At 41.2% G+C, this 22,010-nt stretch overlaps 1 protein-coding gene across 3 annotated transcripts in view; it reads left to right on the top strand.

Annotated features, from left to right (window-relative positions):
• Positions 1-21,365, top strand: part of smoc2 (SPARC related modular calcium binding 2) — a 30,408-nt gene extending 9,043 nt beyond the window's left edge. Inside the window, exons 2-14 of one of the 3 annotated variants that reach the window (XM_015040971.1) lie at positions 171-333; positions 2,935-3,032; positions 3,156-3,255; positions 5,076-5,117; positions 5,413-5,454; positions 10,219-10,293; positions 11,861-11,935; positions 13,336-13,522; positions 14,840-14,922; positions 19,021-19,120; positions 19,600-19,847; positions 20,575-20,612; positions 20,833-21,365. In XM_015040971.1, coding sequence (XP_014896457.1) covers positions 171-333; positions 2,935-3,032; positions 3,156-3,255; positions 5,076-5,117; positions 5,413-5,454; positions 10,219-10,293; positions 11,861-11,935; positions 13,336-13,522; positions 14,840-14,922; positions 19,021-19,120; positions 19,600-19,847; positions 20,575-20,612; positions 20,833-20,856 — 1,275 coding nt within the window. In that variant the 3' untranslated portion in view covers positions 20,857-21,365. Of the gene's footprint in view, positions 1-170; positions 334-2,934; positions 3,033-3,155; positions 3,256-5,075; positions 5,118-5,412; positions 5,455-10,218; positions 10,294-11,860; positions 11,936-13,335; positions 13,523-14,839; positions 14,923-19,020; positions 19,121-19,599; positions 19,848-20,574; positions 20,655-20,832 lie in introns of those variants that run through there. The other 2 variants (XM_015040972.1, XM_015040970.1) reach the window with 2 other exon arrangements.
• Positions 21,366-22,010: the final 645 nt, after the last annotated feature.

The raw sequence follows: 22,010 nt of genomic DNA, 5'->3' as shown, positions 1-22,010 counted from the left end.
TGCTGGAAAGTTATTTGTAACATATTTGAACAGGACATCATCTCCTAACTGAATCCCATAAAATTCTCAGTCTTTGTTGCAAACTGTAATGATTCAGAGATCACTGCCTCCCAGAAGTAACCCGCTTGTCCAATGTTTCCTGCTTATAAGCTCCTTTGTTACTTTTGCAGTTTCTGCGGGTGGATCAAGATAAGGAATGCAACATGGAATGCACCGGAGCGCCTCGGAAGCCCCTGTGTGCCTCTGACGGCCGGACCTTCACATCTCGCTGCGAGTTCCTCCGAGCCAAGTGCCGTGACCCCCAGCTGGAGGTCAGCCGAGGGCCATGCAAAGGTCAGGTCACGAGTCACGCTTCAGCACTGCCTGGGAGGGCGGGGGGGTCTGGAAGGTTGGCGTTAGAAGCCACTTCAGTATAATTAAATCTTTGAGATGGAGGAGCACTCAGAAAAATAAAAGGGTGGGGAGTGGGGGGCTGTCTGAATGGATCCAAGGGTTTAAGTTTTGTTTCCTAATACAATAAACATAAAATGATTTGATTTATTTGAAACTTATTTACTGGTTTGAATGATTTCAGCTCCGTAATAATCTGCCAAGACTCACTGGTCAAAGTGATGTTAAGCTCTGTGCTTCATTCCCCTCAAACCTTTCAGTGTTTTGTCATGTGACAACCACAAACTGATTTACTGGAATAAACCAACACTGAGGCTGTGTTCGAGTCGAATGCAACCCAAATCGGATTATTTTGCCCATATGTGACCCATGTACTTTACTTTCATTGCTGTCTGAACGACCCGATTCTGATCTTTTAACCCCCCAAAATATCTGATTTATCCCACTTCTATATGTGGAACTAATTCGGATCCGTATCTGATTGCAGTCTGCACGGTCATGATGTGTTTAATCAAAAGTTTGGATCACTGATGTGAGATGTGTGTCATAATTCTGCACCAGAAGAAGCCAGAAGCAGAAAATCAGGAAGTTAAAAATGGCTGAAAATTATAATTATGAACTCATACAAGAAGTCAGTGAAGCATCACATCACAATCCCACCACTCTTAGCTGTGACATCCAAACAGACTTCTCTACAGAAGCTGCCGCCAAAGCTCCACAAAAGGTCATTGCTCTTAGCTGTGCTTTCTTTTTGTTAGCCATTATCTTGTGATGATACACTTCACTGCTGAATAAAGTTTAGTATCGATCCACAGATGGTGGCATCTATTATCACTTCTCCAGAAGACTGAAGGGGTGTCTAGAAATCACAGACTCAGGAAAGCTGAATATAAATGTGAACAAACACAAGATTTTTAGTAAAACAACAATTTAAAACCAGGAAGTATTTTGTTCCGTGAAAAAATATGAGAAACTTGAGAATTTAACACACTTATTAGTGAGGGATGAAAAGCCAGAGAGCGTCAAGCAGCTCATAGACTCGTTGGAAGGAGGAAGGCGACGCTTCGCCCCCCACCCCTCCACCCTCTCACCAGCTTCATATACCAGTTCATCGCTCTACAGACTGGAGACAATGCCCCTTTCTTATCATGCTAGAACACTAATGCAGAGAATGCAAGTGAAAAGATTTGCTTTAAAAAAGTGTGGTACCATGTGGTACCCACCATGGGTACAAAACCGCTCAACGATTTTGTACCCATGGTGGGTTTCCATGGCAGTCTTTCTGAGCAGACATCTGGACGTAGCTGACAGTGACACTACGCAAAATAGGGGCTTCCAACTAGGAAGCTGAAAAGACAAGAGTCCATGAAATTGGTTATGCATGCATCAGTAGCATTACCTCCCTCATCTCTCCCCCTGCCTCTGGACTGAAAGGCCCGGCGACAGAGAACGGGTCGGCTGCAGAAATAAACCAGAGGGCTGGTCTGCTTTGAAAGCACAGGGATGGTATTGTGTTCAAGGATGGTGAGAGTGGCACCACATTTGTTTCCTATCACCGCGCTCAGACGATGCAAGTGTCCCGTCATTTTTTCCAGACATTTTCGCCTCGGAGGACGACGGATTTTTAGATTTTCCACTGCAGCTAACTTTAGAGCTCCTGAGCTCACTGCGCTCCCTCCATCCGGAACATCCTGCATCTCCCATCGGTGTCGCTGAAACACGTGGCCACCCTCCAGACGGAGAAACACCAGCACAAGCAAGTGTCTAGCGGACGCTCAAATGTGTGCCAGCAACTTTCACCCTGCTGACCCGAGTGGTGAATGTTTTCTAACTTAGTGTGAGTCATTGTTTAATGAGATTTGAAGCTGTCAGCCAGAGAGGCACTGCTTGGCAGGCTGCTGATGTGTCACAACAAGTTACCATCAAACTCATCGCTGCTCCACATTTTCCTGAGTGTTTGCACAGCTGGTGCTGTTGGCCAGGTAAGCTGAGGCACCTGAGGAATGACAGGATGAGCCTCAGCCCCGTTTGCAACATGTGAAAACTCAAGGTGTGCACAGGTGAAAAGTTCCCGACCCGCATTTTCTACTGAAGACCGCTGTAATCCAGATGGTTGAACTTTAAGGCGATAGTAATGCAGATGTTAAAGGACGGGTTTGGTTTTCCTCCTGCATCAGCCCTTTTTTTAGGGTGGCTGGAATATTTGGCTGGATCAAAAAGAGCTGCTTCCCCTGGTAATGGCTTTACCACCAGGTTTTCCGGACTCATTCCCAATAAGACTCGTGTTCCTGCTTCGGCTCCCAGCCGCACAAACATCTGCAGCTTCCGAAATGTCTTGAAGCTGTGTCTCCTCCCTCCCCTGATGTTGTTTCTGTTTTTCTTTCATGATCTCCAAGATTCAGCATCTCCCTCTGACTCTTTAAGTATGTTGGTTTCATAGTTGTGGAGTATTTGAAAAAAAAAAAAAAAAAAAAAGCTACGCTGTGGGCTGAATTATGGCCGTCTCTGATGTTTAGTGACTGTTGTGATTTGCGTTCTCCTCAGAAACATCCAGATGTGTTGCAGAGAAGAAGTACACAGAGCAACAAGCCAAGAAGCAGGCCTTTGTTCCCGTATGCAACCCTGACGGCACTTACAGCGAGGTAATGAGCAACATTGCATAAATTAAGCTTAAATTCCTAATTAAAGCCAAAACATTTACCCAGAGAAGCCATTTGTTGTTTGGACTTTGCCAGAGAGTAACACTTGAAAGCATACTGTTATAGGTTCAGTGCCACAGCTACACCGGATACTGCTGGTGTGTCACGCCCAATGGGCGACCAATCAGTGGGTCTTCTGTCGTCAATAAAAAACCCCGATGCCAAGGTGGGTAAACTCTGAATTTAATACTTTAAGGAATCTTATCATCCTCAAACCCAGACCTGGAGGAGCAGTGTCCTGCAACTTTTAGATGTATCTGAGTCAAACAACAAGGTCATCAGCAGGACTCTGGAGATCTGGACCGTTTACTGGACCGTTTTTTTTTTTAAACTCTTTCTCACATGCTGTTTTTATTTTAATTATGTAAAGCTCTTTGAAATGCCTTGCTGCTGAAATGTGCTATACAAATAAAATTTGATTGACTGATTGATTACTGAGGAGCCTGATTCAGGCGCATTGGACCAGGACCTTTAGACTCATCTAAAAGTTGCAGGACATGGTCATTGAACACTGGCTTCGAGTCCAATCAAAGTTTTTTAAACATCTTGAATCTTTTCTTCATTGTCACGCTACAACCACAAACTTCAATGTGTTTTTTTTTTTACAGACTGTGAGATATAAAGTTTTTTGAAGCACTGGTGTCATTTATTTAAAAGTAATTGGACAGAAAATAAGGAGGATAGAGGAGGGGGGGGCATGTAGCAAATGGCCCGCGTCGAGGACTTCAACCTCTGCACATGGCGTTCTACCAGCTGAACTACACAGGATATAAATTTTATATCCCAATATGTACTGGATTCAGTGTCTGGACTTTGACTGGACCATTCTAACACATGGAGGTATTTTTCTGTAGACTCTAACAGGATTTCCGCTTTATTCTGGGCCTGACTGTGGCTCAGTGAGAGGAGAGCTTATCTTGCAGTCTCCAGCTTACGGTACGGGTTTGATTCCTGTCACACATTGTCATGCCCCAGAGCAAGGCACTTAACCCCAAGTCGCCTGTAATTAGAAAAGTGAATCTAAATTCAGTCCATTTAACATCTAGTTCCAACCACATTTCTATAAACTTTGATCAGGCTTCCTGTCTCTGGTAAACAAAGGTATTCCCACAGCATGATGGTGCCACCACCCTTTGTCGCCATGCACATGCCTGCTGTGTTCGCTGCATGGATTGTGGCAAACTCCACTGTGGGACATTTTTGCTGCACTTTTTCAACATATTTCTAGAGTGTTTGACTTGTAGTTGTCATGGCAACAGATCCTCCGGCCTGAGTTGTGGATCTTTGCTTCTCTTCCTTTGCTACCTTGGGCCTCTTGGCTGCTTTTGCAATGATTACTTTTATTGCTCGCCCTGTCTGGGTAGATGGACCTCTGTGTGTTGCCAGGTTGATCCATCCTCTCTCCATGTTCAGATGATGGATTGAACTCTGAAGCCATTTTGTTTTAAAACTCTGCTTTAAACTTCTCCACAACTTTCTCTCTGACCTGTCGGCCATGTTCCTTGGTCGTCATGATTCTATTCTTCATTATATGATGATATATGAATCCCTAACAGTATTGCATTTTAAGTTTCTAAAGAGAGGACAAAGGGATCTAGTTGTAGGCTCAACCCAGGCAGGAAAATTGCTCAACTCTCCAGGCTGCGGTCTAAACAAGCCGGGTAGAAAATCCATGATGCAAAGTTAAGCAACAGAGGTTGTACTGTAAGGAATGTCAGAGTTGGAGGACAGTCCCTGCCACACAACCCCCTAAATAATACCACATGTCCTGTCTGCACATCCCTGTGACCGCCTGGGAGGCTGTCGGTGTCTCACTAGTCAGAGGGCCTCAACCCAGCAGCAGCTGGTGCAATGCAACTTCCAAATCTACATTAAGCATAGTGGTTCCATCAGCTACAAAAGGGTCCAGATGGGGCCCAGTGGTAATGTTGGAGTGGGGCACCAAGACAGTCTACCTCTGTTCTGAATACATCTGTTGGTTTTTAGGTTCCAAACAGGACCGAGCGGCTCCTGTAGAACCGAGACCAGGTGAGGAGATATAGAAACACACTGACTCCTCAGAAATGCATGTTCAGTCTGACATTGTTGGTGTCGTCTGTTGTAGTGACAGCATGATTTCATATTTGATTGTGAAGTTAATGTTAGCAATGTTTGGCAGTAGAAGCTAAACAGCCAATAGAAAGGAAGCAGGACTGAATGATTACCTGCAGCCAGTTGGATCAGCTTAACAAATGAAAATATAATGTCTTAAAATCCTCAGAATCCACTATTTAAAATAAAAGCAGCTCAGGTTTTTTGTAATTGTGACTCCATTGTTTTTTAGGTTCAAAACAAGACAGAGGGACCTCTATAGATCCAAAACCAGGTGAGAAAAATGAACTAACCAAGACGGTTTAGCCTTTCTCCCATGATATAAACTATTGACTATTTGACAGCAGGCAGCTTTCATTGTCATACATACTAGATCTTTGCAACATTTACTATTTAATTTCATCCAGGTTTGTCGCTCATAATACCTACATTAAGTTTCATGTGCCAAGTCAAGAAATGTGTAATAAAAACACAGTCAAAAGGTTGGATGAACATGGACATCAGAGCATAACACGATGACTACCCAAGAAAAAAGCCTCCATCTTGATTGGGTTATTATAAGACAATTATTTCTATATACAATTATCCATTTAGGAGCAGCAGACAAGGAGGAATGTCTGAAAAGCATCTACCCTGAGATATAACCCACCAGTACTATACCCAGTGTTTTAAAAGTCCAGGCCATCTGAAATTAATGGCTGCTTGTGACAAAAACTATAACATCAATAAGGTCGACCTGGGAAGTTCTGCTCCGATTCTCACCAGTATTTTTACTCCAACAACAGAATACTTTATATATTAGCGAGCTGAGAAAAAGTCCTGAGTGTTTACCAGAAATACTGTAAAGCAGTTGTTCAATATTACATCATTCAAATGCCAAAAGACCTGCTACTGTGGAAGCTAATGCTACACATTTGTAGTGTTTATATCAGTCAAACTCTTGAAATACAATCTGTTGTTTGTTTTACTCAAACACTGAGAAAAAAAGTAATCATCATCATAGCTGATTTGTGCATAAACACCCAGGACAAACATTAGGTTTGTTCTCGTAGCTGTGGAATAAACCATGTAGTCTCCTCACTTGTTCTTTCCAAAAGTCTTCGTTTTCTCAAACTTCATTTACTGCACCAGTGTGGGGGACCTTTGGGGGAAGTAAAAGTCGTCATTTCATCCTTTTCTGCTCACACAATAAACATTCACACATATTCCAATTACAAAAGCCTTTGTTTTACAGAAAACAATACATTTTCTGTGTAGAACAATAGCAGTGACGTTCTTTGGTTCCTAGCCAGACGTCATCATCCATATGTGGTCATAAGATAGGATCGAATTAAATACTTAATTGTCCATTTGGATAAAGTAGAATATTTCCTTCAGCATCTAGCAAGAAAAGACCATATAAGCATGTTCTAAAATGAACAAAGTTCATAGCTAAAACAAATAACCACACATTTTGAGTTGTATTTTTATGATTTCTTCATGATTTATTACTTAAAGATTTCTAAGCTCCAAGCTGTACAATTGGTCAAAATCTAAATTTATTCTCATTCTGTACTTGAAAATCTTTAGCATGACTAATTTATGTTTTTTTTTTTATCCACTGATATACCCCACAGAAATCACATGGAGAAGATTTGTATTAAATCTGTTATTTTCTTGGTTTGATTTCATTTCTAGGAGAGAATTTGTGGTTTACTGTAACAGACCAAAAGCAGTTTAACCTGCTATCTTCACCAGGCAATAAAATCAGAAAGCATTACCTCATGAGCCTCTTGTTTAACATTTTTTACTCTTCAACTTGGTTCTTTTTCAGCCGAAGCCTCAAGAGACACAAGGAAACATCCACCGATTAAACTCCAGCCTAATTCCACTCTGTCTCTCATTAAACCTCTGCCTTTTTCCAGATAAACAACCACTATGATTTCCTTTGTTTCAGCACCAGAAATTGTTAAATCTGCTCAACTTGTTTAGCTGATGGGATTTGAAGTTTTCCCAAAGAGCTTGATTTGGGTTTGGTTGGATAGATTCCTGATGTGATAGCGTGTACGGGCAATCATTTGTGTTATTCATGCCAACGTGACTGTGTGCTTTCCCTCCGTTACAGTGTCCATCTTAGCCAGGTCGTTACACATACATCAAGTGAGGAGGAGTGTGGGAAGGAGGGTGCGGGAGGGACAGGGACAGGCTGTGGTTCAGTCTGAACTGGTTGGATAAACAGCGTGGTGAAAAGAAGAATAAACTGTAGGTTTGTGGTGTGCCAGCACTGAAAATAGCTGTGATTGCATCAATATTTTGATTTAAAAGAACCCCATCAGAACCCAAAGCGCTTCACAACACCCAGTGACTTGCAAAATGATTCACTGCCCTTCATGTTTTCCACATTCTGTCATGTTACGACCGCAAACTTCAGTGTATTTTACCGGAACTGTATGTGACTGTACATGTATGAACACAACGTAGCTCAGAATTGTGAGGTGAATTTCTATTCACCCCACTTCTAGGCTAATAACCCAAAATTAAATCTAGGGTAACCAATTGCTTTCAGAACTCACCCAATTAGAGTTATATTATGTTGTGTTGATAGACCAACACAAAGTGGTGCATAAAAGTGGAATAATGGTTGCTTTCAATTTTTTTTTTTTTTTACAGATTTTTAAAATCTGGGATGCAGTTTTTTTCAGCCCACTTTAACTCTGATACCCATAAATAAAACACTATAAAATCAAATTCCCCTCAGACATAAATAGAGCCACCTAATTAGTAAGTAGAGTCCATCTGTAAGTCATTTAATTTCAGCTTAAATCCAGCTTTTCTTCAAAGGCCACACATCTTTCTCAAGCCTTCGGCTCTAACGGTCGTGTGGAACCAGAACCTTTTCATCTACTTGACTGGGTTCTGTGCTGAGTCGGCTGAAAACGCTACAACAGAAGAACATCTGTCACTGACTCCTTTACAGTAATCCAACTGAATATTTGTATGGACAATGAACAGAAAGTTCAGCTTACATAGTTTCCATGTCCTCCATTATTTTGATATTGCCATGTATAGATCATGTTGCACTACTTCTTGGTTCTGGGTCCACACGACTTTTGAAAACCACGTCGACTAGAGTTCAGTTGTTATGGAAAACCATTTGGACCAAGCAGAACCATGATGCTGAAGGAAAAGAGCCTTTACAGAGCTCTGTTCCAGCCAACATTTGAGCATGGAAAGAGGATGGCAAAACTGCAAACCTACCTAAAGCTGGAGTCCCACATAGAGCAGCAGGTCAACGGGCGGCTAACCTACTAATAAGACAATAACCTTACAGTCAGAGCTACAATGCAAAGGTTTAGGCTACATTTATAAGACCGCTGCCTAGAAACGTTCAGTAATTTCAGACGTTGATCAGGGAAAAGTTCCATGTTTATAGAAACCTTGAATCTGCTGTAGTTTTCATGCCAGGCCTCTAGACGGCGCTGTGATTTTAGCATGAGGTCAACATCCACCTCACCAGCTTCTAGCTCATTTAGAAAACGGCAACGCTTCTCCGCTTCTGATGAACAAAGTGTTCATGTTCTCCACATCATAAACCGACCAGGTGAAGTAGTTCAGCTTAGTGCTGTTGTTCTCCGCTGCGGGAGTGTTTCCAAAAAGTTCTCCTCCAAAACCTGCTTTCATGAAGAGACGACCTGCAGCTGAATCACAACAAAAATGTGTAAATAGGGCGATAGATCAGAGCAAAAATAATTAAAATAACGGCAGAATCCTAAATCTGAGAATCTTGGAGACAGTTGAGGATTCCTGTTCACTGCTTGAGTTTTTTTTAAAGAACTGGCATAGATTTACCCCGTATTTATTAGCCAAGCTGGTCATGCCAAAAGACTTGCAGCTGTAACTGTGACGACAGGTGGTTCTGTAAACTATTTACCCAACGGGACTGAATCCAACTGCAGAGTTTTATTTGTTACATATTCTGAATAAGGTTTATCGTTTTTCTCATTACTGCCTAATTATGCTCCACTTTTTGTTGATTTATTGCATAATTTCTTTTAATAAAATGGTAAAAGTCAGTGGTTCTCATTTAGCACCATGTGACAAACTTCAAGGTGCTTTAATATTTCTGCAATGCAGCAGTTTAAAGAACATAAGGCTTTAAACACCAAGCGCCTTGCTTTAAGCACAATTTAGTTGCTTGATTTGAATCATTTTTTTCACATTCTGGAGTCATATGCAGCTGACGACTGACAAACGGCAGTAAAACTATTGCCTTATGACCACAAATAGCATGGGGGTTTCCTGGCAGATGCTAAGAGAGGTGTTACAGTCATGTAAAAGGCCACAAAGTAAAGATCCGTTATTAGTGGTTTACTGTAAATCCAACTCATAAATATGCCTTTGAAATTGAGTGGGATAATAGCCTGTCTGACTCAGTCACACTAACTGATTGCATTTCAACACAGTGAACAGGCATGAGAAGATGAATGGCTGGCAGAACAACCTTGCCTTCAAAGTAAATTCTTGATTTTCAGTTGAAATTCATTGTTGAAGAAAGTTTTTATTCCCATTAAGCTCCTGGTTGTGGAGCCACATGTTAGTGAAGCAGTTTGTGAAACACCTCAGTGTTGCAGAGAGTGACCCAGCCTGAGGTTAACCACACCGACTGTCATGGTCTTCACCCCGAGCCTCCCTCCCTGCCTCTCTCCCACCACAGAACAAACAAACAAAAACCAAACACATATACTCAGATTTCCCTCTGGTAACTGGTTCACCTCACACTTGCCAGCTGCAGTTTTCACCTATAAATTTTCCCACCTCTCCACAGCTTTTTTATCCACATGAAAAGATGGAAAAAAAGTAGGAATGACTGGTTCCAGTTCTCCTCTTCTGTAATGGATCTCTGTTTTACCCTTTTTAGCATTACAGGTCAACTCTTTCACACATCCAGCGTGTTTCCATTCTGTTCTTCACTCTTTCCCCCTTCATCTTTCCTGTCCGGGCAACGTGCAAAATCACATTGTAATGTGTTGTCTGACCTTGCTAACATTTGTAATTGTAGTCTCTTTGCAAATATTCTCCATTCTAAATGCAGAGCCTATCCCAGTGGAGCCGCCATCTCCTCCAGAGGAAGAAGGTAAGCTGCTCTTCATCAATAAAGTCTTACAGTTGTTGTGGGGATGATGAGGGAAGAGGAGTTCAGGATGACAACAGAAGCAGGAGAAAAGATGGCAGAAAGAGAGTCCATGATTAGACTACATACAGGAAACATGTTATCTGCACACTAAAGTCTGTAAACTTTATATCTCTTTACGGGAGTTTAAAATAACTTTGTTTCTCTAAATATGTCATAAGAAAACTATGTGTCTCTATGGATGCTAATCTTCAGGATGAACAACCCCCGAATGGAAAGGACCAACCTTCAGCCACGTGTCTCTGCAACAGAGACGCTTTCTCTGAATCTGACAAAGTTTGTTTTCACGAAGTGAAACACAAAACAAATCTAATCTCAACTTCCACGTTTCACAGTCATTCTGCTCCCAAATGAAACCAGTTACAACATTTTAACGTGGAGCTAAGGATTAAGGTGCTGCTTGAGAAGAGAGCAAGAGTTTTTTAAAACAGACATCTTTTCAGCTGACTTGTGCCGTACGCTGGATTTGGACTATTTACATTCAAGGCAACATTTTAAATTTGACTAGGAACACTAAGATCACCTGATCCAGGGCTGCCTTGTGATGAATTACTGCACTTATTTTGGAGAAAAGCATCACTGATGCAGTCGCATGAAAAATGATCCAATGATCCAGAATTTAGTCCATAAATCACAACTTTCTTGTAACATAAGCTTTGAAATGTAAACATCTTTCTCCTAAAATGTTGGTTTCATGGTTCTGCCAAGTCTTCCTCCCACTCTGATGATCCATGACTGGATCAAGACTCTGGGTCTGAACTCATTTTAAGAAGCTCCTTGTCTCGTTATCATTAGCTACCATCTCCTCCTTTTGCCAGGCTTTTGACCAGGGGAGATCACACATTTCTGCCTCCAGACCTTGTCTTACTCTTTGTACATTCCTGGTTGTCACTGACTTCTGACTTCTTCTTTTTCTTGCCATGCTTTTATTTCTGTCATGAATATCTGCAATGTTAGCTTGTCATAGTTTGTTGGCCTGAGCTGCGATAACCCTGCGTCTGCTGGATACCATGAAGCCGCCCTTATCCAGTCTGAATGAGATTCCAGTGGCCTTGATGTGTTCTAGTGAGGTAGATCAGTGAGTCAGTGTTTCAATCTTGAGGCCATTCATGTAAAGGAGATACTTGATGATGGCTCCACTTCTTATCTGGTATTTTTTGTAACTTTTTGTGATGATCTGGCTGAGGAAAGTCACGTCAAAGCACAACTTCAGCAGAGTGAAATCATTAGCTTAATATAAACCTTTGAAACTCAACCTTTACAACTTTTAGTTTCCTGTTTTACCATTCCAGCCAATCCAGTATCCATTGCCTCAGTTTCTGGTGGTTAATTATGCAAAGATTATTAGAACCTCAATGAACTTTTATCAACAGCAGCCACATGTAGCTTACTTTGTCCTCTCCTGAAGTCTGTGTTTCATAGCATGTAGCTTGTTGAACTACCTGGGTTTTCTCAGATAATATGTGTTTTGGACTCTTGTTAACAATGCTGTGTTGATGATTTCTTGCAGACGTCACTTCCCCGTACCCTGACTTGTGGTCGGTGCACCTAAACAGCAATCGGCAGAACAGATCCAGAGCATCACGTGAGTTTCTTTAATGTTGAACTTTGAGATGTCTTCAGATCTCAGCAGAAAATCCATGTTGAGTTTGTCTGACGTGTGTAAGCAATCACAGTGTGAGGCTGTTCCTGTCTTTTAAGGAGAGATGGTGGGTTGTGAAACCAATAGATCTTGGTGTTGAAGTGCATCGGGCTTTGAGGATCCGTTTCACTGTGGTTTCTTGTATTGCTTCAAACCTGTAATTATCACCACATGGCACAAACACAGGATCTCCAGCTCTTCTCTTTTTACGCACGTGTGTGTTTATCTTTATACCCCCTCCATGCTCATGGGGGAAATGTGTTGGTTTCTGTATTTTAGACTGGCCCATAGATGAGAACCTTCTGTGTATGTGTGGGTCTGTGCGTGAATCCCATTATCATAATTTACAGCCAATAATAAGCCTGAGAAATGCTGCATTGGTGGTTTTGATTACCATACGCTCTTTGGAGTATTGGGGTGAAAAAAACGCCCCAACCCCAACAAAGTGAGCCCATAAAGAGGCACTGGAGTGAAGAGAGTTAGTTTAGAAAGTGCAGAGGTATTTCATTTGGTCTCTTTTGTGTAGCTGAAGATACTCTGTGTAAATAAACAAAGAAAAAGAATATCCATAATCCCACAGCGGCTTCAGAGCCTTGAGGCGCGCACCAAAGAGAGCGAGAGCTTGGCAATAAAAGCTCGTATACTAAAACGTCCTCCTTTCTTTCCTGACTCCAGTGCTCTTATCTCCCTTGGAGAGCTGCATGAAAGCATGCTGCACTCTCTGTGAAATACAGTTTCTCTCCCATCCAGCATTTTCTTTGTAACAAAAGACAAGATCATGTAAAATTGTGTTATTAATGGAAATTTGGTAATGATCACTCTGCTTTCTTTCTCTCTCTCTCTCTCTCACACACACACACACACACACACACACACACACACACACACACACACACACACACAGTTACAAAGGGCATAAGGAGTGTCCAAATATTTACTTAACTTGGGGCAAAGGGAGCTGTACTTAGTCATTAGCCTGTTAATGTCCATAAACAGTGCAATGAGGGGCTGATATAGCCGTCGACTCACAATGTCTCCAAAGACTCATCCTCAGCAAGTATCTCAAATATAACAAGTGTGCTGAGAGGACAGCTGCTTTTATTTTGCAAATGAATGAAAATAAATCAGAACCATTGCATGTGACAGAAATCCAGCACGGTTTGCCAGATCTGATTGAGCTCTTCTTAATATAAACACATCATTCTGTTTATGCAGAGTGTGCGTAGGAAGGTTTTCTGAAAAGTCCTGCCACTTGGACCACCTAAGTTAAAATTGACGGTTTTGTACAGAGCTTAGTAAGGAAGCATTAGATGATCTGTGTGTGACCTCTGAACTCTGTCCAGCTTCATCATGTGACCAGGAGCAGCAGTCGGCCCTGGAGGAGAGGAGGCAGCGGAATAATGACGCCGTGTTTGTGCCGGACTGCGCCCAAGGCGGCTTTTATAAACCTGTCCAATGCCACCCCTCCACCGGATACTGTTGGTGCGTGCTTGTGGATACTGGACGGCCAATACCAGGAACTTCAACCAGGTGGGCCACCAGTACCATAAGTCAAGGAGAAATGTGATTTATCCATGTTTGGAGGGGATACGTACCTACTTTAACTAGAGAGCCTGCATTCAGTGCTTTGTGAACACTATTAACTGAAGTAAACGTTCCAGTTCCAGCTCTTCTGGAGGGAGACTAAAGATTTTCCTCTATTTCTTTGTGAAACATTCCTAGAGCTTTTATGGAAGTTATTTTCCTGGAGTGTTGATTAAATTGACCTTGTACTTTTATGGAATATTTATGAAACTTACCAAGTATTTTTAAGGAACTTTCCCAGAATTCTCATGGAACTTTTATGAACCTTACTCAGTACTTTCCTGGATCTTTTATGGAATTTACTAAGTTGCTTTCAAGGATCTTTTCTAGAACTTTCCTGAAAAGTTTATGAATTTAACTGGGTACTTTCATGAAACCTTCCTGGAACATTCATGAAACTTAGGAATGGTAAAGAAAGTTTAAATGAATGTTTGTGAAACTTACCTGGTACTTTCTTGAAGTTTTTATGAACGTTTTATGAGACTTACCAAGTACCTTCATGGAAGTAAGAAAGTTTCAGGTTCTTTCATGAAACTTGCCTGGAATGTTTATAAAACTTAACTTTCATTGAATATTTCTGAAACATTCCAGGTGCTTTCAATGAAATTTCCTGGAGTGTTTCTGAAATTTCAGATTCTTTCCTGTAACTTTTATGGAACCTTTTGGTACCAGGCCAGTACCATGACGGGTCCATGAAACGACCCGCTAAACTTACACATCTGACCTTGACATGCTGACAGACATCTGTGTTGCTGATACCCGAGATGGACTCAGTGGACTGGATAACAGCAGGTCAAAGGTCAGGCAAGCTGGCAGTTGAGGACCAGCTACATTCTTATTAAGCTACATTGCAAGGTATCACATTAACAGGACTCCAGGCAGAGTGCCAGCCAGCACATTAGGGCACATATGGAAGTGAGGTTTTTCCTCCTTGTCACTGGTCAGCTTTCTGACCCCATCAAACAGCAGCTAGAAGGACAACACTATCTGTCAGGGAGGCTGTGGAGGCATCCTTGTGTCCCACGCTCCCTGGCTGCCTCTCTTTTTCTAACACCATCCCTCCCCTTTCTGTCCTCATTCCGCTTCCAACTCCTTCCCCTCTTTTTGGATGAGTTTCACAGCCCCTGGTTCACCACAGAATGATCATTTGGATCCCTAAGATTTAACTGACCGGGGTCACTGGAACACAGGATTCTTCTGATTTTACGATGAGGGCTTCGCTGTTGTAAACAGTCCCTTGACTTAATTCACATTTTTTTACAGGTACGAACAGCCAAAGTGTGACGGTAATGCCAGAGCCCATCCAACTAAACCAAAGGACCATTATAAAAGCAGACATCTCCAAGGTATTTCTCCAGTTACTGGAATTTATCTTTATTTTTCCTCTTCCTTCAGACCACATGGGGATTTTTTTAACCACTTGGCCTCAAACTTCTGCCAAGCTCCCAATGCTTTGATAACAATGTGTGTGTGTGTGTGTGTTTGTGCCTGTTAGTGTGTGTAGACATCATTAGCACTGATGGTCAAGGAAAAGCTTGATAAAGAGCAGAGGATTACCAGATAGCACCCTTCACTGGTCAATAAGCAGGCAGACAGAGACGGATTGGGGGGAGGATTAATCTTCAACTGACACTGGAGATGAAGGACAGCGAATGAAGGCAGTGAGGAGGAACAGCAGGGAGGTGAGCTGCAGATAATGGATAATAGGATGCCAGAGACAGGTGGTGATACTGACTGATAGCAATGCAGATAGCTAAATTAAAAGCAGAAGATCGGTTTGGGGTAATGTTCATATCTTTGTTTTAATTACATAAAACTGCTTAAAGGGGAACATTTGCAGGATAAAATCGGACTGCTTACATCTGACTGCAATGTTTGCAGATATGTCTGAATGGACTTGGGAGAATTTAGAAACAAAACACAATCAGGAAAGAATGTTTGTCCCTTTTAGTCACAATGTCAAGTGAAGCAGTTGTAGGCACTCTGAATAAAGATGGAAAAAGCATAAAAGATATTTTTGTTGGTTGCAGAAAAGTTTAGATAATCAAACTTAATATGTGGACATTTCATTGGTTCAGGAAGCTCTTAATTTGTAAAGTGTGATTCCTTGTTTCTCTGGGACATAAGTCAGCCTGACACACTGAGGTCCGTTACTCTTAGCTAGCCTTGAAAACAAGAAAGATAGGAGAACATGGCATAAGAGCAATAATGATGAGTTTGGAAAATGGGACAGCAACTTTAAAATAAACTGTGTGCATTTGTCAGATTAAACTACATTTTTTATTTATTTTTTATTTTTTTGACACAATCAAAGAGAATCTGGCCTGAAACAAATGGCGAATGACTGGAGAAGCACCTTGTGATCAATGTGAAGCACGGTGGAGGACATATGGTGCCGTGGGCCTGATTTTTCCCTTTCATGATGATGCTTTAAATGATGATGGTTTCATACAGAGCCGTTTGCTGACAGCAGCTTTCTTACTCTTTATTTTGATGTGATGTGTTAATAATTCAGCTCTTGTTATCTCTCTGCAGCAACCAGCTCGGTCGCTTCATCATTTCAGCCCTATTGGAATTAACTTTGACATAAAAACTTTAGGCTAAAAAGCGATTTGTTTTTTTGTTTTAGTTTCTATAATTAAAACCAATACCAGCTGCTTCAGAGTTGTGGTTTTGAGCCTCTGCATGTAAACAAATCCTAGTTAAATCCGAGTATTTCTCGGCAAATCAGCTGTTTTTTATGTATTTTTCTTTGTTGGTTTGGTAAACATTTTAATAATCCAGCAGCATACGAACAGAGCGGCCTCTGTTCCCTCCTCATCCACAACTGTTTATGTAGCACCATGCCAGGGAACGCTGCAGGGAACGCGCTCGGCTCGCAGGTGCTGCATTTAGCAGAACAGCTCTGCGTCTCAGCGCAGGCGGCACCAGGGACGTTTCATGAGAAGCAGAGAGACAATTAGCTCACAGATAAATTCTTCCTAGGCTGCCAAATATCTCTCATCTCTTCTCTCAAGTGGCATGTGTGGAGATAGAAAACTGTGCTATTGGAAAGACCTCATGCTCAAGACATCCTGACTGTTGTGATACAACAAATAATACTTTATGCACTGATGGACACAGACTTCATTCTAAACCCGCCAAATTTACTTGCATAATGTGAACCAAGTTTTCCAATTATGAAAGAAGCCAAAACGTTGTGAAAAACAAACAAAGCATCTTGTTTTCTTCATAAGCAGTTGCGTCAACGACTGTAAACGTCGTCACAGAGCAAACACAGAATAATTATAAATGTTGCCTTTACATGGCTGCAGCCTATTTGCAGCTGAAGCGCTGGTGTTGAGAGGTTTATGGGGCGAGAAGCGAGAACGGAGCGCCTTGCCATGGAGGGGGGGAGGAAAGCCGAGCCGCTGGAGCGGGATGGCTGGGCAGCGGTGGGGGGGCGTCGTGAGCTGCGGCTGTGAGTGCTGACAGGGTTCTGCTCCGTGTGGCTCCACAGAAAAACACTCCTTCTTATTAGCAGCCATGCACAGGAGCACACACACTCACACACACACACTCACACACACACGCACATGCACACACACACACACTCACTGGCCAGCCGCTTAAAAGACATGTAGAGGCTGGTTCAGCAATTAGGCTTTTTTTTTCATTTACAGCGTCTTGCAAACCCATTCATACCCCTTGAAGCCTTTCACACTTCCTCCCAGTATAAACACAAACCAACATATTTCACTGGCGTTCTGTCATAAACTAACACAAAGTAAAACAGAATTGTGAAGTGAAATGAAAATAATACAAGGTGTTTTACAAAAAGAAATCTGATGCATGTCCTCAAATATATCTAATCTGACAGGGTGACCTATAGGGAAGAGTGACAGAATTCAGTTCAGTTCAGTTCAGTTCAGTTCAATTCAGTTCAGTTCAATTCAGTTCAGTTCAGTTTAATGCTGCATACTGCAAAAAAAAAAACAAAAAAAAAAACAGTCCTACCAATTATTCTTGTCTAGTTTCTAGAGCAAATATCTTCGTAATAAGACAAAACTAACTTACCAGTAACTTTTCAGCAATAAATAGGAGATGGTTTTAAGTCAATTATTCCTTATTGATGAAAAAGAACAACCTCCACTGGCAGATTATTTTACTAAGAAGACATTTTCCCAGGTTCCAAGTGAAATAATCTGTCAGTTGAACTTGTTCTTTGTCATCAGTATTTAGGAATAATTGATTTAAAACAATCTCCAATTTATTGCTGAAAAATTACTTCTCAGTTATTTTCTTTTATTTGAAGTGTACTAAGATATCTGCATGAGAAATAGACCAAATATACTTGGTAAGACTTTGTGTTTTTGCAGTGAAGGTATTAAGATTCTGTGGTGCGTCTGTCAAACTTGTGTATAATACAGCTACACTAATTATAAAAAGAGACATGAGCCATTTGCCACTGCAGCCCTAAAATAAACGTAAAACAGCCAAACTCAATTTCCTCAGAGCGACTGCAGGTACATTAGTGTCCTACAGTTAAACACTGTCCAGACAGACACAGGCGCTAGTCTCTCTCAGTCCCCAAAGAAAAGCTTTTACTGCCAAGAGGAAGCAGCTAACGCTTTAGCTGATGACTTCCCATTTAAACGAGGTGCAGACGTGCTCAGATTCCTGGTGCGTCTGTCCTCTGCAGCACCTTCGGCTCGGCGCTGAACGCTAACCCTCCTCCTGGAGGAGGCTGGGTGTTCACTGGGATGCTGGTCACCACCTGTTAGAGGGCCCAAAGCTGCCATTATCTCCTGCACAGGAGAATCTGGCCCTGCAGGCGAGGGCCATAAAAACAGCAGAAACCTGCGCAGGACTTCTTGTCCTCTGCAGGCGCAGACTGTGAGAAAGCAGGAAGAATCTCTCAGGCCTTCATAGCCTTCAGCTTTTGTGGAGCATCCTTGGTCAAGTTGCTCTTAAAACTTTATGGTCTGACAGACAATTACTGTCATTAGGGTCATTCTACCACTGAAATTTCTCATCTTTCCTCAAGTAATAACCCTTCAATGTTTGATTTTACCAGGTAGCAATCATGGATTTTACTTCATAACTCGATCTTGCTTATTTTAGTTATTTTTGGTGCTAACTGTGCCACAAAATACCTGCTTTGTGGTTGTTTTGACTGCTGAAGGAGAGCCTTTATTCTTGAACCAAGTGAGTCTATGACACTAAATCGTTTCCTCCTGCAGCTCAGAACAATCTTTACTGGAGAAAGTAAGATGATGTCTTTTATTTACTCCTTTCTCGGTTTTATGAGCGTTTCATATTAAAACAACATGATTTGCATGTAATGCCTCTTCTTCTCAACATTTGTCAGGTTCCTAATAGTGACTGTACTGGATTTTTTGCAAAGCAAGTGAACTGCATCCAGCATGCTCCTGCAAACTCTGGTCTCTGGTGGATTTTTGCAGGCTGTCCTGGGGCAAAGAAAACAGAGTTCTTGACGAGTGTTCTTGACGCGCTGTCGACAGACATGGTGCATGCTGTCACAGATCCAGCATCCGCCGGAAGGTATGGAAGTGAAAACGTTCCTCTTGCAATTACTTATGCACATCAGTGGCCACAGTCTTTCACCTCCAGGCATGAAGGCAGTTTACCCTTCTGACAGGCAGAAACCTTCATATATAATATGATGAAGTAGCACAGGAGCAATGAATGAAAAAATAAACTGGAAAGTTATTGATAAGTTCATTTATTTCAGTAATTCAGTTCACAAAGTGAAGCTCAAAACAAAGACAAAAGGAGCCCCAACTAACTCCAACTATTGAGTTCAGACAGTGTACAGTACATAGATACACTTCTTTTTATAATAATCCCAATGTGTTAGAAACTGGAGGTTGGGTTTTTATGATTGTCAAAATTAACAGAAATAAAAGTTAGACACATGTGAATGAATCTGTATAGCATAGATGTTTTACTTTAGTTAAATTACTGAAATAAATCCACTTTTGAATGATGTTCAGACTGACTGACATGCAGCTGTCCCTCAGGATGGCCGAGCCCGACCCCAGCCACACTCTGGAGGAGAGAGTCGTCCACTGGTACTTCAGACAGCTTGACAAAAACGGCAGCGGCGACATAGGAAAGAAGGAGATCAAGCCCTTCAAGCGCTTCCTGCGCAAAAAGTCCAAGCCGAAGAAGTGTGTGAAGAAGTTTGTGGAGTACTGCGACATCAGCAACGACAAGGCGCTGTCGCTGCAGGAGCTGATGGGCTGCCTGGGGGTGACCAAGGAAGACGGTGAGCTGCACAAAGAACGGCTGGAAAATCCCTTCACTTTACAGATCCCAACTATCTGCTGCTGAAAACCTAATCAAAACTAATTCAATCTGCTTATTAAAGAATACATTTGGATCAAACAGAACTGGGTTACTAACATGAAGAGAAATGTTATTTAAATCAAAATAAGTGGCTGGGTTAAAGCAGCGCCTCAGTTTTTCAACCAATCAGATTCAGACTTTACTCTTTACGTTTACTCCCTATCTTTAATAACAGTTTTGATTAAATTCCTGATTTATGAAAACGGTTCTGTAAAACATCTGAGGTGTGTGTGTTTCAGTAAATAGCTGGAGATTATTTAGAGACTGTTTGAAAAGTCTAAATAACCCTAAATCATGCTTTAAAAAATAAAACCTTATTCCTTTAACTATAAGCATATACACAAAAGCTGCAGCATTTTCTCCCTCAGGTGCCAAATTTAACTTAATCTGTCCAAAAATAATCCCATTTTTGGACAGATTATGTTTGTGGACAAAAAAGGAAAAAACAGGAAAAGAGAAAAAAGAAAAACTTGGGACATCTGTGTTGGTCTACATCTGTCATTTAATTACTGCAGCAAACTAAAGCAATAGTCCTTATTAAAGGCTCTGTTGGTTGGCAAAGTGAGGTCTGGACTTTCCAAAGGACTTTTCTACATTGTTGTTCATTTTTAGGTTGCTGAAGTTAAAAAGCTGTTTTTGTCTGATAGGTGCCAAATCAGGGGAAGACCTGCCTTCCAGTAAACTAGTAAGTAAAACTCTATGGGAAAATTAGATGCATGATCTGAGTTAAATTACTGAAATCAGTTTATTTACATAGTTAAAAAAGTAGCTTGGCTACTGGCGCATTAGCGGAAGTGTACCCACCACTGCGTAACATCTGTCTGAGTGACGTAATTCCAGTTTGGAGTGAGGTGAACTGTAAAAACATGAAGTTTGTCTAACAGGATTTAATTTTCCCTCCACAGAACCCCGTGAGGAAGCAGGGCTAACTTCTGACGCCTCCCCTCTCAGTCCCAGAATCTACCCTCACCAATCGGCAACAGTGGAAACTATAGTATTTGCACTTTGTACTTTAAGAAAAAAAGAAAAAGAAAATGTAAATTCACTTTGTAGAAATTAGATATTTAAACAGACTGCTGAATCTGTGAACGGTGTAGTTAGCTTTTTATGTCCTTACAAGCAAGAAATACTTAACACATACAATGTATGTGTCCTTTGTGTGTCTAAAAATGTACTTTTAAAAAAGCAGAGCAGGTTTTCATGTTTGATGCTAGATTTTTTTGCCCCAGTTAGCTTTCAAGGCAGATATTTGTATAGTTTGCTCTGTAGCATCGATAAATTAGACCACATTATCTCGTCTGCTTATCTGTTACATCTGTTTTTGTGTTTTGTAAAGCAGTTTGCAAGAATGTATTAATAATCATGCAGTAAATCATAAAAATGTCTCATATGTTTGCATATATTCATCTTTATTAGAAATAAAGAACTCTTTTATACATGTTGTGGTGGGTCTGTCTCATGGATTGTAAATTAAGTAAAATCAGGCAATGTCTTTGTTTTCCTGAAACCTGCTTCATGTTTTACAGTTTACCTTGTCATATAAATCTTGCAGTATATTTTCTTTTTTGTGTTTTCTTACACGGCCTTTAATAAAACACCTTGTCGACGTCTTCTGAAAGAGCCAAGTATTCGTCTCAGGTTGAATATCTTTCAGTTTAACGAAACTTTGCCAGTTCCCTGGAGGCAATATTTTTAAATTGGAAGAACAAGTGATGCTGTTCTTTTTACAGATTTTCCTCGTGTACTGAAAACACAGAACGTGCAGCCTCACTGGTATGTCTCTATTAAATATGGATTTAGGGACTAATTCATTTTAAGGATTTAGTAGTACGTTTTCAGACTATTTTAAAATTTTGTATGTAATTAACCGCTCTTCAAAAAATGAAATACTGGAAAATAGCAGAGGTGTGATCATCTTAACTCAAAATATGACTGAAAACAAATCCAGCCGCCTGGCTAAAAGATTAAAACATAATTTGAGAAACAAGACTGGATAAGGATTCAAACTTTGAGGGATATGAAGGCAACTGGGATCTGAAACTGGAGAATATTGCTGCAAGGCAGCGGTGCAACCGATTGGTCC

Source organism: Poecilia latipinna, unplaced genomic scaffold (genome assembly GCF_001443285.1).
Source record: "Poecilia latipinna isolate Pla-1442-1.1 unplaced genomic scaffold, P_latipinna-1.0 Scaffold534, whole genome shotgun sequence".
NCBI classification, from domain to species: Eukaryota; Metazoa; Chordata; class Actinopteri; order Cyprinodontiformes; family Poeciliidae; genus Poecilia; species Poecilia latipinna.
This window is presented reverse-complemented; position numbering and strand designations above follow the sequence as displayed.